General features: G+C 41.9%; 1 protein-coding gene across 1 annotated transcript in view; it reads left to right on the top strand.

Annotated features, from left to right (window-relative positions):
• Nucleotides 1–17,207, top strand: part of LOC101918685 (mucin-5B) — a 43,999-nt gene extending 26,792 nt beyond the window's left edge. Inside the window, exons 25-47 of the mRNA XM_055813677.1 lie at nt 131–259; nt 691–775; nt 982–1,019; nt 2,055–2,210; nt 3,408–3,497; nt 4,181–4,422; nt 4,935–5,112; nt 5,418–5,668; nt 6,068–6,251; nt 6,791–6,983; nt 7,658–7,836; nt 8,349–8,418; nt 8,555–8,676; nt 9,048–9,079; nt 9,521–9,698; nt 10,716–10,820; nt 11,461–11,501; nt 12,067–12,189; nt 13,119–13,214; nt 14,425–14,553; nt 15,429–15,468; nt 16,153–16,276; nt 16,836–17,207. Coding sequence (XP_055669652.1) covers nt 131–259; nt 691–775; nt 982–1,019; nt 2,055–2,210; nt 3,408–3,497; nt 4,181–4,422; nt 4,935–5,112; nt 5,418–5,668; nt 6,068–6,251; nt 6,791–6,983; nt 7,658–7,836; nt 8,349–8,418; nt 8,555–8,676; nt 9,048–9,079; nt 9,521–9,698; nt 10,716–10,820; nt 11,461–11,501; nt 12,067–12,189; nt 13,119–13,214; nt 14,425–14,553; nt 15,429–15,468; nt 16,153–16,276; nt 16,836–17,010 — 2,960 coding nt within the window. The 3' untranslated portion in view covers nt 17,011–17,207. The remainder of the gene's footprint in view (nt 1–130; nt 260–690; nt 776–981; nt 1,020–2,054; nt 2,211–3,407; nt 3,498–4,180; nt 4,423–4,934; nt 5,113–5,417; nt 5,669–6,067; nt 6,252–6,790; nt 6,984–7,657; nt 7,837–8,348; nt 8,419–8,554; nt 8,677–9,047; nt 9,080–9,520; nt 9,699–10,715; nt 10,821–11,460; nt 11,502–12,066; nt 12,190–13,118; nt 13,215–14,424; nt 14,554–15,428; nt 15,469–16,152; nt 16,277–16,835) is intronic.
• Nucleotides 17,208–18,112: the final 905 nt, after the last annotated feature.

Raw genomic sequence — 18,112 nt, 5'->3', positions numbered from 1 at the left:
GGGAGGTGAAGACTGGAATTCTGACACTGCTGTGCATGCGTGACTTAACAAGCTCTCCTTTACAAGATTTAGAAAATAACTCCTGCCTGGTGTCTGAGACTTGGAGGTTTTTTTTGGTCTTCTGTTCCAGCTGTGTTCTGTGATTATTACAATCCACCTGACAAACACGAGTGGTTCTATAAACCCTGTGGAGCCCCTTGTCTAAAGACCTGCAGGAACCCACAAGGGAAATGTGGGAACTTGATGTACAGTTTAGAAGGTAATTCTTGCTTGACTTTGATGCATTTTATGGGAGTTGAAGTTATTAGGCTGGTTTTAAATATCTGGAGCATCAAGGTTGCTACAAGGTCATTTGCCCCAGAAACCCATTGACCATGTCTTGCCTGGGCTAATTCCTAGTGTGATAGTGCCATTCATGGCATAATTTGCCTGATGCCTTTAAATCTGGAGGGAGATAAAAGGTCATTCAGTCTAAATTTGCAAAGAATAATTAACTGTTGACAAACAGAGATAGTTAAAAATTTTGGGAGGGAGAAAGAATGTGGAAAAATAATTAGTAGTATAAAGAACATTCATACTGGGATCACATCCATTTTGGGATCAAATCTACATCTAATAGAGGTATTTCTCTGTTTTTCCTGGATCTATGTAAAGCAGACTAAGAACGTTATGTTTACTTTAACTTTCCAGGCTGTTACCCGGAGTGTGGCCCTGACAAGCCATATTTTGATGAAGAAAGCAGGGAGTGCGTCTCCCTTCCCAACTGCACTTCATGGTAGGTCAGCTGGTGGTGAGAGAGGCAGAACAGGGTTGGAAGGGACCAGCTAGGCAATGTTTGGTTTATGTTCAGAGGCAATGGCAATTATCATTAAATCCTCCAGGAATAGGCTTTATGTACAAGTAGATACTGTTGCAGACATTGTTATTCCACATTGATTTAAGTCAATAAAAGAAGTCTTCTCCTTTTCTCTTTATCTTCAGTGATCCTGAAGAGAAGCTATGTAGTGAAGACTCCAAAGGTAACTTTTCACCACCCTCACCATTCACTGAGGGGTGGTAGGGCTGAAACGACCCAACATCACGTGTTACTGCAGGTGTATTGGTAACAGGACTCCAGCAAGCTAGTTCAGTAGGTGGATGCACAGCAGTACAGATATACTTTGATAAGCAAAATGCAGCCTTGGACCTAAAGAACTGTCTAAAGGATAATCATAGGGAGGAAGGAGAAAGGCACGAAATGTGAGGTTCATCTCAGCCAGGCAAATACCACTTCTCCAGTTTACACTTCCTTGGTAGTCAGTGGAGACAGACAGAAAGTAGGCTGAAGCAGGCCATTCATAACTTTTTATGAGCACTTTTTGAACAGGGCAAATCATGTAGAGGTGCTATTCCCTGTCCACTAGTTTAATAATAAACCTTATGAGAGACATGTTTGTGTGCCTAAAGGACACACTTGCTTAAGGTATGGTATCAGTTCATTTGCATATCTGGGAGAAACCACATCTCAAAATGCATGGTGACCCACTAGACAACACATCATCAGTTTTCCTGATTTTGTTGCCAGTAATTCCCTTGGGTTCCTGAATGTATATTGTCCAAAACCTGGAGAGCTTCTCATATATTTAAATGAAATTGTTTATCACTGCATGTTCCTCATTAGTGGATGGAAATGGCTGTACAACATGTTCTGAGCCAGTGTTTCATCACTCAGCAAGACCGTAATCCCAGTCACGTTCCCTGCCAAGAGGGAATGCACCTGTGCTCCATGCTGGGTCAGGACAGTGCCAGTTCTGATGCTCTCACCAGTAAATCCTTTATGCAAGCTGACTCCAAGAACCAACAGCAACAGCAAAAATCCAACCCAATTTATATAAACAAGGTAGACTCCCAGTGCAAGTTCTCAAGTAAAGACTAAGAAAGTTTTTCAGCCAGGTAATTCATGTTTGATGATATGAGCTACAGAAGGGTAAATCCAGAGTTTGGTTTTCTTTTCGTTTGTATTTATATTACACGTGTTCCCTGTTACCACGGTGTTTGCTGTTTTGGTGCCTCAGATTGCCTTTGCTGCTACAATGGAAAGACCTACACCTTAAATGAAACTGTATACAGCCAAGTATATGGGACCAACTGCGGTGATGCTGTCTGCGGCCCTAATGGAGAGATCATTAAAACACTTTTCACTTGCAAAACACCCCCCGCACCAGCACAAGGTACTAGATTTATAAGAGGTTTTGTGGTGATTTTATGGAAGTCTGTAGTCTTGGAAAAAGACTCCTACTGCATGTCTAGGATAAGTACAGACCAAGGTGGTTGAAGGTTCAGGAATGAGGGGTCAGAGCTTGTGGGTCTCATGGTGGGGACCAAAAGTGTAATTTTTATAGATTCGTACTATCAATGAAGTAAAGAGAGACTAGAGTCGGCCATTTTTCAGTACAGCTCTTACAGTAACCTTGGGCATACCGCAGTTTACACTCTGGTGTAGTTGGCCTCAGTATTTCATACTTCCAAACGCTGTTTTTCTCCTTCTTAGCACCTCTACCACATTATGGTTCTTCTTGTACTGTTCTCTGCATTGGAATAAGTCAGTCTCCAATGGGTCACTGCAGCAAGAAAGTAAAGCTGCCTGGTGGTTTATTCCCTTCCCAGAAGAGAAGTTGCAGGGTGAAGGGGGTATGAATGAACACAAAATAGGAAGTAAAAAGGAAAAAAGTAAAAGTGGAATTTTGCCACATGATTATAGCAAAGGCTAAAAATAATGTGTATTATCCTGATAACAAATTATACAAAGGGTACAAGGAAAATTAAAAGTTAGCTTCTCTACCCGAGTGGAAGAGCTAAAGACTTGATGGTCAGTCCGTGTGTTTGATATTTACTAAATGGTTTAACACGTAGACTAAGAAGTATAATGAAGTAATAGCTAGGAAAGGAAGGACTGTTGGAAGCAGAGTGTAGGTAGCATAGTAAAATGACTAAATGATCTGTCTGTATTTAAACCAACAGATTCTTTGCAACAAGGCATTAAAAGGCAAAATGGAGTGCCATTGGAAATCACCTCTCCAGAGTCAGGTGAAGTCCTGCAGAATTAGAAAGTTCAAAGAAACTTTAAATTGGAATGAATAAGTGGCAGTAGAAGGGCAGTTTATTGTATTCTATATAGAGGAAAAACTAACTCCAGAAAGAGTGCATGTGTATTATTCTTGTAGCATACAGTGTAATAGAGAAAGTATATATAAGTACAGAGAGGAGGATTTTATTGTGTATGCGTACGGAATGTGATGGGGGTAGAAAAGTGATTATTTTTTCCTCTTTTGGGGATTGTAGACAATGTAATAGATGCCATAGGGCCGGAAAGCAGGGGGGCAAAAAAAGCAGAGGATTTGAAAATTAATTGATGTCATTTCCTGCAGAACCACCTACGCAACCTGTAACACCTACACCTCCATTGTTAGTGACCACTCCCTGCTTCTGCAGTGACAATGGACAATTGATACAAATGGGTGAGAAACCAAGCAAATTTTTTTTCTGCACCATTGATGTGGGAAGATGTACTGTTAGATAAAGGTGCTTCAGCAAGTGTTCATTCAGCCTGCTACAGTTAACATTAGCACAAGTTGTTACATCTTTGACCTGTAACTAACACCTTCAGAACTATGACTCTTCCATATCTTATAACTTTGCCCTGGTTAGGATGTCCCTGGGGTAAGGAAGCTTATACAGATGATGACTTCAGTGGGCTCCTGCACAAATCCTGAATCCCAAACTGTTGGAACGTAGGTTTGTAATCCACAGTCATATTCCAAAGACAGAGAAGGGGAGATTTGTCATGTCTTAGTAGCTCCTGAACCACCTATCTCCTGGTCTTTGTGCTCAGTCATATATTCAGTATTCTCTCCTCTGCTACTTTTTTTCAATTCCTGCTAATGTACTTAAGAGCAGAATTTCAGATTAGCTGCCTGTGGTCCTCCCTCAGCCTTTGCCATTTGAGTGAATTGAGCTCTGGTTCAGTCATTGAATTCAAGGAGTTGCAGACAGTCACACCTGAAGGTGGCCATCAGGCACACGTAGACCCAGCTGGCTGGATGCAGGTCTGAGTGTGTGGCCGATCTGTGATGCATAGGCCTTGAGTTACCTTGAGTTCCATGCACAGTCCAGTGCTAACAGTTGGATTTTGACCTTGCAGGAGAAAATGTTTCTCTGCCAGTCAATATATCAGGTGACTGTGCTTACTCGGTTTGCAATGCATCATGTCAGATTGAATTAGTTTGGGCAGAGTGTAAAATTGGTCATACTGAAGCCCTCAAGATCTGTGATCCAGACTCCGAAGCCTGTCCACCACCGTCTGCTCCCAGTGCAACAAGTCAAGTTCCTGCTCCCCCAGGGACTCCTGTCAGTGATTGTCTTGGGCTCATTCCTCCCAGAAAGGTGAGAGACTTGAAAGAAGATGTGTTTCTTCAGCTGTAGCATTGCCTGCTGCCAAGAGCTGATGCTCTCCTCTGATGGTGGTAACCACCACTGCAGCTGGACTGTAGGTGTGGCTGAATTAGATGATTTAAAAGTATACCAGAAACCTCCAAATAATTAAGGGAATAAGGTGAAGATCATTCTGTTCACCTGAAATACCTAAATGATTGTATGTGGGCAGAGATACCTAAGCTGAACCAAGGCTAGGAAACCAGATCTGGCAGTGTCCCATCATCAGAAGTGGTCAGGACCTTATTATTGAGTCCTATGCAAAATGTTGTAGAACAGAGGTAGATACCAAGACTCCGTTGATTGCCTTATGTTTCATATTGCCTGGTTTCCAAAGGAAGAGTAGTTAGCCAATAATGCCATGCTAGACTATTAACTGAATGGAGTGTAGTTGCTGTGTGTGATTTTAAAGATCTTGTTATATTACTTTGTTTTGTGTCTCTCCTTTTTCAATCTGTCAACAGTTTAATGAAACGTGGAACTTTGGGAACTGCCAGATTGCCACTTGCCTGGGAGGAGGAAACAATATTAAACTGTCCAGCATGACTTGCCCTCCTCAGCAACTGAAAATCTGTGTCAATGGTTTCCCATTCACAAAACACCATGATAAAACTGGTTGCTGTGAAGTCTTTGAGTGTCAGTGTAAGTACTGTGGCAGGAGAAATCCTGAAATTTATTTAATGTTCAGCTGGGCCTCAAGAAAGATATATCTATGTGGTCAACATCTATATTACGTTTGTATTAATTCAGTAGGATGTAATGGAACAGAAGTCCCATCTAAAACATTGGCTGTTAAGAGCAGATAAGAGTGTCCTTGCTAGGCTGATTTTTCTTCATCAAACTGATTATTTCAGCTTTCACTGAAAAAGAGTAAGAGAGTTAAAACCAGCTTGTACTTACAGGAAGCTCAGAAGCCAAATTTGAAGTCTGTCACTCTTGCCTTCCAGGTATTTGCAGTGGATGGGGAAATGAGCATTATGTGACTTTTGATGGAACATATTTTAATTTTAAAGAAAACTGCACCTATGTCCTTGTGAAGTCAATTCATCCTGACTCTCACAACTTCTGGATTCACATAGACAACTACTACTGTGCTGCCATTGATGGAGCAATTTGTTCAATGTCCCTTCTCATTTTTCACTCCAACTCTGTTGTTATTCTGACACAAGCAATGGAACATGGAAAAGAAACAAACTTGGTAAAGTATTGTGTTGAAATTAATTCTCAATATTATTTTGCTGTAGTTATATTACTGTACTGCCAAATGTCCTGTCACTACAAAAGATGAAGCGTGTAGAAAATGGAATGAGTAGGAAATGCAATTACATTGTTTTTTCTCTCTTTTTTCCTTTGTGTCAACAAAAATGTGTGTATTATAAAAACGTGGGAAATGATTGCATAATTGAAAGTTGTGCCTTTCTTACTGACATAAGTGTTCAAACATAAATTACAATATCTTAAAAATGAATCATAGACAACCGCTTAAATGATTGCCTGAGGTATGAATTTGTGCTGCTCTGCATTCCACTTGCACAAACCATATACCTTACTCAACAGAAGGATGTCCATAGAGACCTTTTGTTTCTTTTCTTTTTAGATTTTGTTTAATGATAAAAAAGTTGTTCCAGACATTTCCAGGAATGGTATCAGGATAACCAGTTCTGGCCTTTACATCATAGTTGAAATACCTGAATTAGAAGCTTATGTCTCCTACAGTCGACTTGCATTTTACATAAAACTCCCTTTTGGAAAGTTCTATAATAATACCATGGGACTGTGTGGTGAGTGTCCTCATCTGCTGACAGTAATGAGTGCCATAAATTTTCCTCCTTCTTTCTCTTGTCCCCTTGTAAACATCTCTAAATGCTTGCAACTCCACTGATTTGTATTTTTAACAAGTTTTAATAAATTTATCTGTTTGGTGGACTGACTGTCAGGAGATGCAGTTTTAAGACACTTCCTTTCACTCTGTTCAGAGTCTGATGGAGATAGGCTCTTTCCAAGCCCTTCATCTTGGTCTTACCTACTCGATATGGGAATGTATGAAATCTGGAGAGTCCTGAGCTCGACAGAGCCACCTCAGTTGCTTTAGCCATCAGGACAAATGCATCAACTGACACATCGGCTCTGGTTTTCATAACTAGCAAACTATTTCTTCTAGCCTTCCCTTCCTACAAACAGTTCTTGTGAACTCACCCGGGACCCCACATGTTGTTACCTCCCCACAAGGAGGAGAACTTCTTTACAGGTTTTCTCTAAAAGCAGCTTCATCAGCATTAACTGTTCATGAACTGTCACTTGGCTTTTATATTGCTACCAGGTACCTGTACCAACCAGAAGTCTGATGATGCTGTGAAGAGAAATGGTGAGGTTATTGAGTCCTTCAAAGAGATGGCATTAGGTTGGAAAGTCCCAGATCCTACCAACAGATACTGCAATCCAGGTGTCTCAGAACCAGTTGAGATCGAATATCATCAGCACTGTGAGCCTTCCAATCTGTGTAAAATCATTTGGTAAGACAACTCCCAAAAGTGCCAGAAAAATAAGTCCACAAGATAATTTTGTGCTTCACTACATGCCTTGGGTGAACTGATTATAAGACATAATGAAAATATGAAGTCTAGCATACCTTGAAAAACTGAACAATGAACTGATGTGTGAATGTTTCTGAGTATGGCAGATATTTTTCAGCTGCATCATCAAAATCAGTCCTTCCTTAATAGTGTCTGCTGCTTGGCACTCCCTCCGTCTGTCAGTTCTGGAGAAGCCAACCAGGAACTAGCTATAATTCAGTATCTGAAAGCTCTGGATGAAAAGGAACACAGTCAGAATATAGTAAACAAATGTGTGTGTCTTTTTTTAAAAAAATGATTTTGTGGTTCAAAACAGGATTGTCAAACGTGCTGACTGTCAGCATATAGAATTATAGCTGTGAGCTGTGCGGGAGACTTTTCTCTGCAGGTACTAGCCCAACATAAAATTGCTTCCTTTCAAAACATTCTAAAGAATGGGAGATAAAGCTCATTTTTAATTAAGGTGTGTGGGCGTACTGCCTATCAGAGCAATTTGTGGTTGTATCTTTACCTTGAGGCTTTCTCTGTGGGGATGGGTTTAGTTCTGAGTTGAATTTTTCCATGGGAGTAGCCCAAGGATGTGAAATGCCATGTCTTCTCCTTCCTTTGCAAAGGAACCTGACCGAGTGCCACAGCGTGGTCGCCCCCCAGCCCTACTATGAGGCATGTGTGGCGAGTGGGTGCTCAGGACAGCACCCCAGCACCCAGTGCCAGAGCATGCAGACCTACGCAGCCTTGTGCGGGCTCCACGGGGTCTGCGTGGACTGGAGGCGGCGGACGAACGGGCAGTGCGGTAAGCCTGGCAAAGACCTGCTGGCTGTGTAGCAGCTCAGGTCTGTTATTTCCTCACCTACATGTCTGTTTGCGTTCCTTTACATCAACCGGCTTCAATCATTCTTGAGCTGCTCTGGGCTGGAGGAAAAGCAGGAACAAATCAGAGGTTGCTCCAGTCCGGAACTGGTTTAAAACAAGTGGGGAACTTGCCCATAGGCTTGTGAGCAGCATAGCTGAGCCCTGTGTGTTACCTGGAGCTTCATCACTAGATGGCAACACACGGCTTCTCTGTGGGCTTTGCCCTGCTCAGGGGACCCAGGGCTTCAGGGGGAAGCACTACGAGTACTGTCACAGGCACCTTGCTGAACCCACTGATCCCCCCTTGCTGAAGCTGCAGGACCCCCTGGCTGGCCGGAGCCTGGGCTGTGAGCACCCGTAGGCAGGCTGCCTTGGCGCGTGCCGTGTGTCTGCTGTGCATGGAAGGGTATGCAGGGGTCTGGGCTTTCTAACCTGTGTTATAATGCTCCACAGAGGCCAGCTGTGCTCAGGATGAGGTATACAAGCCATGCGGGGAAGCTAAAAGAAGTACTTGCTTCAGCAGGTGAGTCATTTCCTAAGATACTTTTCAAGTCCATAACTTGAAAATTGCCGAGGAAGGCTGCAAGTTTACATTCCCCTGGGATTTAGGTGTCTTTCTGCCCCTGATTTTTGTTTCTGTTCATATTCTAATTGTGCAGAGAAGCCGTTATGGACACCCTCCCCTCCCAAAATCACACACCAGTGTTCGTTGAGGGATGCTACTGTCCTGATGGAAAAACTCGGCTGAATGATAATGATGGCATTTGTGTTTCTGTCTGTGGTAAGAAATGTAAATGGTGAGATTGGAAGGGGGGATAAGAGCCTCACTAGCAGTGTGCATTAAAGGGGATGTTCTGGGTACAAAAGAAGTGGGAGAGACCTTGATACTCATCCTTTCTAGTGAGGCTGGAAACGTTTCAGACTGGCAGTTTCTGCCTGCTATTATGCAGAAAGTGCAACTTTCAAAAGAACAGAGAGGAGGTTCTTTAAGATGTTTTTGGGTATAGAATCTGGGACTTTGCACTCTGGATGTCTCTTTCTCTTTGTGGCTGTTCCTCAGATTTCAAGACCTTCCCTCTATTCCTGTCTTCCTCCTTCTGTTGTTTTTCCCAGTTCAGTTAGCATTAAAGGAATCTGTAATTCATTTTATAGGTTGCACTGCACAAGATGGGTCGGTGAAACAGGTAAGAAAAAAGAAAATACTGTCTTTATGCTGTAGCTGGGGGCTGTGACCTGTAAAAATGACTGCATGAATTTCTTCTTTTAATAAAAAGTTTAAATACCAGTGAACTGCAATGTGGCAAAGAAACCAGCAGATTTTATGAGCTCTAGATCTTTATTAATCGCTTGAGGTACAGAAGCAGAAATAGCTGTTTTGGGGAATCACTGTTTCCTGGTAGAACTACCAGGCTTCCCTTCTGGAAATATGTAAGCCTGCCAAGGAAAGTGGCAGATAACAGCATTTTTTCTTACTTTTTCTTTCTTCTCCTTCTGTGATTTGAACTATGATTTTCCTACACAGACAATGAGGGCAACCCACCCCTATGCTGTCTTGCAGCAGGCATTCATTAACATAATGCTTCTAGGTTTTGCTTTCTGAACTACTATCCCTATTGTTTTCACAGCCTAGAGAGGCTTGGGAACATGACTGTCAATACTGTGCTTGCGATGAAGTCACTTTGAATATCTCTTGCTTCCCCCGGCCTTGTGCTAAATCTCCACCTATTAACTGCACTAAAGAGGGCTTTGTACGCAAAATAAAACCACGTCTGGATGACCCATGCTGCACAGAGACAGTCTGTGGTGAGTAGATAATTTAGGTGTCATAATGTGGCAGCATTTGCCTTTAGGAGCAATCCTCAAGTGAGACCTGGTACCCCACAAGTACCAGATTCAGATAAACACACTGGAGTGGTCATATCTTCCACCTACATGCCAGGAGCTTCTGCAATTAAAGGAGACCTCTTCTGGTCCAGATTGCATTCTAAACTAGTGCCATGACCTGCCACATACGTACGTGGGAAAATCCCCCATGGATCAGATCATTGGGACTACCAAGTGCTACACAGGATCCTCTGGCTCTTGTCCGTCTGAGATGAGAGGGTGATCCTTGCACAGAGATCCATCCAGTAAGGGAGGATGTGCCCACCTTCCAGGCTCCCCAGGGCCTCCTGTGGAGGTTCTTGACATATATTTGCCCTCATCTTTCCATTTGCATCCTCCCAGTCCCAAATGCCCATCACAGCACAGGACCTCCTCATCCTCACAGGAGCAGGTGCTCCTAAGCCTGGCCATCCCCAGCGCCTGTAGGAAGATTCAGGACAGGGGATCCTGGCAATGGTTGTGGGATGGTTTTCTGTTCCTCATCCCTTTGTGCTGCCAGGCAAAGGTCCATTAGGCTCCTTGGATGCTTTGAGGGAGCACTGGGCACTGTCAGGGTGCTTTGCCTTGCATGTCCCGACTCCATGTCTTTGGCTCTCATCCACTGCCTCTTCATTTCTTTCACTCTCTGACTCATTTACCTTTACCCCAACTTGTTTCTCTGTCAGTTCTCTAAGTTGAGGGTGTTCAGTTATTTTAGTGCTGACATCCAGTGAGGGAAGAGAAGCAGGATTAAAGGCTGCAAGGAGAAGTCCAGGGAAGAGCTTTATAGTAAAGCAAGGTTAGAGATACTTCACCTGAACACATCCCAAACTCCAAAAATGTGTGGTTCAAGAATCATCTATTTATACCCAATTTCTTGGATGTTCAAGCTTTCTCTGCAAGTAATGCTGCTTGATGAGATGCTTTGGCTTACTTTATCTCTGTTGTCTATTACAGAATGCGATATAAAAACCTGCATTATCAAGAAAACAACATGTGACTTAGGCTTCCAACCAGTGGTTTCTATATCTGAGGATGGTTGTTGTCCTATCTTCTCCTGTAGTAAGTACCACGTTTCCTTAAGTTGTTTTATTTATTTATTGAACTATTTCATTTTTTATAAATGAGTCAAAATCATAAGCAGTAGCCTCTCCCCTTCCCTCTCAGCCTTTACAATTGGTGCTCTTTTTTCATCTGTTTTGGAGGGAGAGTAACTGGTGCAGGTTCTCTGTAGCTAGTATTCAGTGAGTGCAAGTTATTGATCAGATACTGAATGCTCGTTACATTGAACCCACCCAGAAGCTCTGCTGCGAAATTATATTTCCAGATTCACATACTTGACCCAGCTTCCCATTGGCTCTGTTACCAGCAAGGTGGTTAACAATAAAGGAAAGCTCAACTAATTTGAAGTATGGGTAAAAAACATGAGGTAAATAGATTTTTCCATATGGAAAATACCAGGATGTAGAATTACCCCTCACTTTGTGCATAACATCTGAGCAAATGTTACATATGGGCTTCTGAATAACAAGTAGCACCACCTACTAGTTACTTTTTTCCGTGGTTTTGTGCGGGCTATGAAGGCTAGTGAAAAACCTCAGTTCTACTTCGTCTCCTCTAAATCACTCACAATTCAGAGATCAGTACAGTAACTGTTTACATCATTCCTAGCACATCCTTTTCATTTAATTTTTTCTTACAGTACCAAAAGGTGTATGTGTTTCTGAAGGAGTTGAATTTAAGGTAGGTCTTCTTCCAGACACTTCTTTCCAAAGATTAATGCCACCTGACTCAGAATTTTCTGAAGTCGTTATTGTCAACACTTACATAAAAAGCAGGATTAGAATAGCCCATAACTTTTCCCTGCCAGTGGTCTTATGTACTATTGGAAATGTTACTGAATAGGTAAAGCTAGAGACCATTAGCTTGCTTACTAAATGAGATCTTACCTTGTTTTAGAGTCAAGAAATCAGAACTGTAATTGAATACAAATTTTAAATCTCATTGAATGTTGTAAGATTAATTACTGGGTAAAACGAAACAAAAGTTGATGCATAGAATTTTTGAGATAACAACTCATTTAACGTGATTGATGCACTTGGGAGTGTCAGTCTGGTGTTCATGTTGTGATACTGACAGTGTGAGGTTCTAGAGATGCAGAGATATTAATTTCAGGAAGTTCTTCTAAAAATAAACCCCAATCTTAAGCATTCATTTTTTCATTAGCACAAGGCTCGGGCATGTATATTTATTCTAGAACCCACTGAATTCTTGCCATTCTTATCTCCTGTCTCCTCTGTATTTCCAGCCTGGGGCAATGGTGCCTAAAAGCTCTTGCGAGAACTGTGTGTGTACAGATGAGCAGGATGTTGTGACACGGACCAACCGCATCCAGTGTGTTCCAGTGAAATGCCAAACCACCTGCCAGCAGGTCAGCGCTCAACTCCCCCAACCACAAACAACGGTTGTTGAGGGGATGTGCTGCAAAACTGGGCTAGTATAACTGCTTCCTCACTGAAAGATAGCAGGATATAATCTCCTCCTAGATTTTTTGTAAAGTCTTTTTAGGGTGCTGGTTATTTTTGCTTTAGCAAATTTAAGAAAACACCCTTGGAAAGATGTCCTGAGGGAGAAAAATTGCAACCCTTTAAAGAGAAGTCTGACTGCTGAGAGATGACATTTGTGGTGTTCTGTTTGGTGTTGCCCATTGTCAGCTCAAAAATGAAGGTAGTAAACAAACTGCACAGTGGTTTACACGTTTCTAGACAATTATCAGTAGTTGGCAGCTGAGAGTGTGCACACAATTGTTCAGTCTATTGTTGAATGTAAGTAAAAAGTAGTTTCTTTCCCATTCTTGCCCAGATAGGGTCAGACCCATCATTAATCCTAAAAATGGATAAAACCATTATCCTTTATCCTGAAGCTACCAACACCCACTGAGAGACCAATGGGAACCTAAAACGCAGCAGGGGAAATAACTGATGCATGGTCTTCACATGTCTGACAGCAGCAATTCTTGTGGGTAATCATATCAGACCAAGCACTGGTGGTAGATTGTGCAAGTAATCATATGCTGAATTAACTTACTTGGCCTGACCTGTGTGTTAGCCCAAAGAAGAATAACCAATGACAGGGTCTTCGTGGTAACTGAAGTGTGCAGAAGTCACTATTCAATCAGGGAAAGAAATTGTCAGCTGTGATTGTCAGGCTTAAAGTGGTTCCACCAGGTTTCTAAGGACAACAAATTAAACCAGAAGGTGGGCTCACTTCCTCTGCCATCTCCACCGTGGCTTTGATCCAAGGGTGCTTCATGAACAAGACATCAGGTAACGTGGCTAAACAGAAACTTTATTCCCACAGGGTTTCCGCTATGTAGAAGAGAAGGGTCAGTGCTGCAGCCGGTGCCAGCAAGTGGCATGTGTGGCAAATTTTCCATTTGGCAATGTGACCATTGAGGTAAGTACTCGCTTGCTCTGCACACAAGGCTGAATTACCAAAGAGACCTCAGCACTTTTTGATGCAGTGTCATACATTTTGTAGCTGGGAAGACCTCCAGGAGATTTAAAAATGCCTGTATTTCCAAAGTAAATGTGGATGTATATACATGTAGATGTTTCTACAACTGCTCTCTGCTGTATGTGTCTCACAGGCCCCACTGTGTTGAAAATTATGCATCTCTGGCAGGAATGGAAATCATGTTACCACCCCTCCTCCTGACATGCAACAGAGAGAAAGAATTTGGAGGGGATGGTGGCGTTGTGTAATACTGCTCTTGCAGAGATATGTGAGCTGGCTTCACATCATATGGCTCTATCTGGAAACAGTGTCATTATCTTGCCCTGGAGATACAGGACTACATAGTGTGAGCGAGCTGATACAGCTGTACTACCAGTAGTTCTGAATTTGCTGAGGCAGAAATCAAAAGTGGCATAGCTGCTGTAGTGTAGTGTGACTCGGTAACACACCCAGGTAATACATCATGTCTTGTGAGCGTAGCATTGTACAGACGTGGGCTGAGCCTCAGGCTAGCTCTGTGGTTTTATTAAGCCTGCTCCTTCTGTGAACGGTTAATGACAGTGTCTCAGCCAGTAACTATTGTCTTACATGCTATTGCTTCTCGGGAGCTCTTGTGTTCTGCATCTTTTCTGCAATCCTTTTCTTTAATCCTTTTATTCCGTGCTAATTTATCTTGCAAGCTAGCTTCTGCTGTGCCAATATACAATTTTTATGTTTCCATAAGGAGGCTTTGCATTTATCTATTAACTTCTGTTTGAAGATTTCTCCTCTTTAACACTTTTTGCTTTTCTTCTATCTATTAAAAAAGAAAACTATTGAAATCATGTAGAAGAATTGTTTTTCTTTTGTGTATATTTTGTTTCATATACATTAACACACCTACCTTATGGAATTTCTATGATCATTCTGCCACTAGCTCTTGACTTTTTCCATGTAGGTGGCCACAGAAGGGATTTTGCATAGGCTGGTAGTGGGTCAGCTTGGAACATAATTTGCAGATGTGAGTTCCAGATATCTCAGCACTTTCAGAGTGATTTGAACAACCTAGTCCCTCTGCCAGTTCATTGACTGTACCACTGTTGTGTTATTCTGTTGTTATTGCTATACTATATTGGGCTGTTTGGTTTTTTTTCCCCCTGTTTTTATTCAGGTTGGAAAGAGTTATAAAGCTCCATATGATAACTGCACTCAGTACACATGCACTGAATCAGCAGGCCAGTTTTCTTTGACCAGTAGAGTGAAGGTCTGCCTACCATTTGAAGAATCAAACTGTGTCCCAGTAAGTATTTAAATCACAAAAAAAGACGTCTAGAATGAGCCCTGCTGCTGGTCTGGGAGTTTTATTTACTGTTTTGAATGAGCCATTTCAGTATTTCTTGATCTTTCTGACTTCATCATCATTGTTTGAAGGAAACATACTTTTTCAGCCCTGAATAGAGTGTCCCATGGAAGTAAAACAGAACCATTTGCAAACAACCCACACATTTTACTTGTGGGATAAGAACTAGAACTCAAAACAGTATTGGGGCAATAACAAGGTGGGATTTCTCATCACCTGAGAAACACCAGTGTTATGAAATGCATTGGAGCAAATGGGAACCGATGAACGCAGTGTCTTCTGGTATGTGGTGCATCAGTAAGGGAAGTGATGGGACATGGATGAGCAAAGGGTATCATTCATGCCCTGGCTTTTGAAAGGTTGCGGGGCTTCGCGGCAGTTTGAAAACCAAAGCAGGGACAAAGACAGCCATTGACTTGAATTAGCTTTGGGACAGGTTCTTCACAGGTCAGGCTGTTCAATTCAAGGAGCAGCTGTCATTCTCTGGGGCTGGGGGCTTTGTGCTGGCTTCAATAGGACCTACATAAGGTCAGGCATGTGTTACAAGACATCTTATCTGGCTTGTGAGAGGATATATATTTTTCAGAAAGTTCACTCTCTTCCTTGCTAGGTTTTTTTTGTTGGTTTTTTTTGGTTTGTTTTTTTTTTGGTTTTTTTTGGTTTTAAGCAGTTTGATGTATATTCGGTACACAGATCAGTCTGATGAATCTGAGTTGGTTAGAGATGAGGGAATATACTTGAACTGTCATCATTGCTACTACCTGCTTAGCAATACGTGCATCTGAACGTTCTGCTTATGTTTGCTTTCAATACAGGGGACAGTTGATGTGACTCCAGATGGCTGTTGTAAGACATGTGAGTGCATTAAGTCACTGCTTCCCTATTCCAATACTGTTAGGTTCTCCACTGCTTGTAGTCCTGTTTCTGCATGCACTGAGAGTCTGCAGTTTCCACAGACTGGAAGGCTGTTCTTACAGCTGCAGAGTTGTTTTGTACCTTACAGCTGAAGCTAAAATCCACTCACAGCTAAAAATCTGCCTCATTCTTCCAATGGGGACACTAAAATTCTTCAATTTCCTTTCTTGTGTTTTTAAATAACTGAAATACTGTTAGTTTGAATTATACTCTCAAGCAGAAAATTTGTAGAAAATATGCACTGTATTGTTTCTTCTGGAAATTGCATAGAAAAAGGGGTGTCTTTTCTCTAGCATCCACCCAGAAATCATCGGTTGTTACAGAATCACAAATGTCATTTATAGCCATTTTTAAAGAACTAAACCCTTCATGTTTCCTTTAGGTCTTGGTTCAATAATATCTTTACATGAACTTGTACCTAAGCATTTAAGCTAATCCTCAACTAGAAAAGTACCTTGACCAGCTGGAAATTGCTTTGCTGGATTAGTGCCTCTGCACTCTCATTTGTTTTTTTGATTATGCATTTTTAGTAGGATGATCTGCCCTTGGTTTCCTAGCAGATGTCTTTCAAAACATTTACTCCCCAGTCTGATGAAGTCTAACAGAAGTGTTCTCCTTACACAGGCATCGACCTGCCACATAAATGCAAGCGCAATGTGAAAGAGCAGTATTTCGTCCACAGCAACTGTAAGTCAGCTGCTCCGGTCCCAGTGCCCTTTTGTGAAGGAACATGCAGTACCTATTCCGTGTAAGTAGGAAACCTTTCTCTGTCCTCCCCCATGTCTGGTCGTCCTGGGTTCTTGTCTGTGGGCTGCAGCTGTTTGTCCCCTTCCTGCTGTTTAAAAGGACCCAATCGGGAAACCAGGCGTGCAAAACACCAGTCATCAGGAATGTCTTTAGTGCCTTATCTTAGTCAGGAAAATAGGTCTCTTTGAAAAGACATCAGCTACATTTATTAACTACCTGTTCTTAAACATATCCTTATGTGGTTTTTTAACAGCTCTGGTGTTTAGTGGTGTTTTTTCCTGCTCTTTGATCTCTGCATGAATTGTTCCTTTCTGTCTTGCCAGAATGGGCCTAATCCAAAATCCACTGAAGTTACTGGGTTTTTCCCCATTTGTGTCAGAAGATCTGGCCCTGCATGGCTAGTAGCGTCCCAGGGAAAGACTGTTAGGAATAAGCATAAAAAATAGATAGGAAATTTTGCCTCTCTGCTTCTTAGAAGTACCTCCATTTGGAGCAGCAAAAATGGATCAATTTGGGAAGACAACAGGCAGCAGACTGATGTGCAAATCTCATTTCTATAGGTATTCCTTTGAGGCCAGAGAAATCGAACACAAATGCATTTGCTGCCATGAAAAAAAGAGTCATGCAGTGAAGGTGGAACTGGTTTGCTCTGAGCGTAAGACAGTCCAATTCACGTATGTGCATATAGATGAATGTGGATGTGTGGAAACAAAATGCCCAAAGAGGAGAACATGAGCATAAACTAAAGGAAACATTTCAGGTCCCATTTAATGCTTCCTTAGCAAGTGAGTAGTTTAGAAAACAGCTGTGAGTAACCTTCAAATGACCGTACTTCTCCCTTGTGCTTTTTCCTTCTGGTATTATATGCAGTTATGGAAATTAGCTAAAGATTTTACTCTAAATGTTTGTAGAATAAACTGCATTTCAAAGAGGACTTGCTCTCCTGTTTCAGTGATGCTGCTAATGGGGGTAAGATGGCTAATGTCTTTAATCCCAAGGTGGTGTATAAACCAAGGTTATTACAAGACACTCTAGAGACAGCTGATGCCTTTCAAAAGCCCTGCCTGAAGAAAGTGCACGTTGTAAACCATAACCACACGCATAACTTCATTTCCCTTAGAAGGAAAACAGCAATCACTTCCACAGCTGCGGTTCAGTCGGAGAGGCAGGACTCAGCCCAGGGGCACATTTGCGTTGTTATCCCCAGTGGTCCTGAACCTACTTTGGCTGTTACTCTGGGGCACTGGAGGGAAGCAAGGTGCTTTTTTCCTTTTGCACAGTGAGCACTACATCAGGAGTGTAAAAACATGTTTTACATATACACTATAAAATTACTATATTTCTACTCTTACAGTGAGTCCTTATCTCACTGGTGGTTTTTATTGTTTGCCAGCATCAAACAGGTAAGAGGCTGATGTTCAGTCTTACTGCTGGTTACTTGACTATGATTTTGTTACAGACAACTGACTCCCACCTTGCATACCCAGTAGTACTGGTGACAGTATCTTATGCAGACAGGGATCAAATTGGTCCAACAATACTTTCAGAGTATGCAAGGAGGGCAGATGCTTCTACTACTTGAGCAGTTTGGTCTTTGTGACTTGAAAGAGAACTGAGGACTGTGACTTTCTCAGAGTGCAATGTCCTACAGCCTGCTGTGTGAGGGCTTTTGGGAACTGTTTTGAAGGGAATGCTTTTGAACAGACCAAGTAGATATGAAGTGCATTAACCTTTAGCTTTCCATTTTAAAATGCTGCAGCTGTTGAGCCCTAAGTAATCTTTAATTCTTTTTTATAATAAATCATTTCAGCTGATTTCAGGTTACTTTCATGTGTAC

This window comes from Falco peregrinus, chromosome 9 (genome assembly GCF_023634155.1).
Source record: "Falco peregrinus isolate bFalPer1 chromosome 9, bFalPer1.pri, whole genome shotgun sequence".
Taxonomy (NCBI): Eukaryota; Metazoa; Chordata; class Aves; order Falconiformes; family Falconidae; genus Falco; species Falco peregrinus.
The sequence above is the reverse complement of the archived record's forward strand: the minus strand, read 5'-3'. Positions and strand labels throughout refer to the sequence as shown.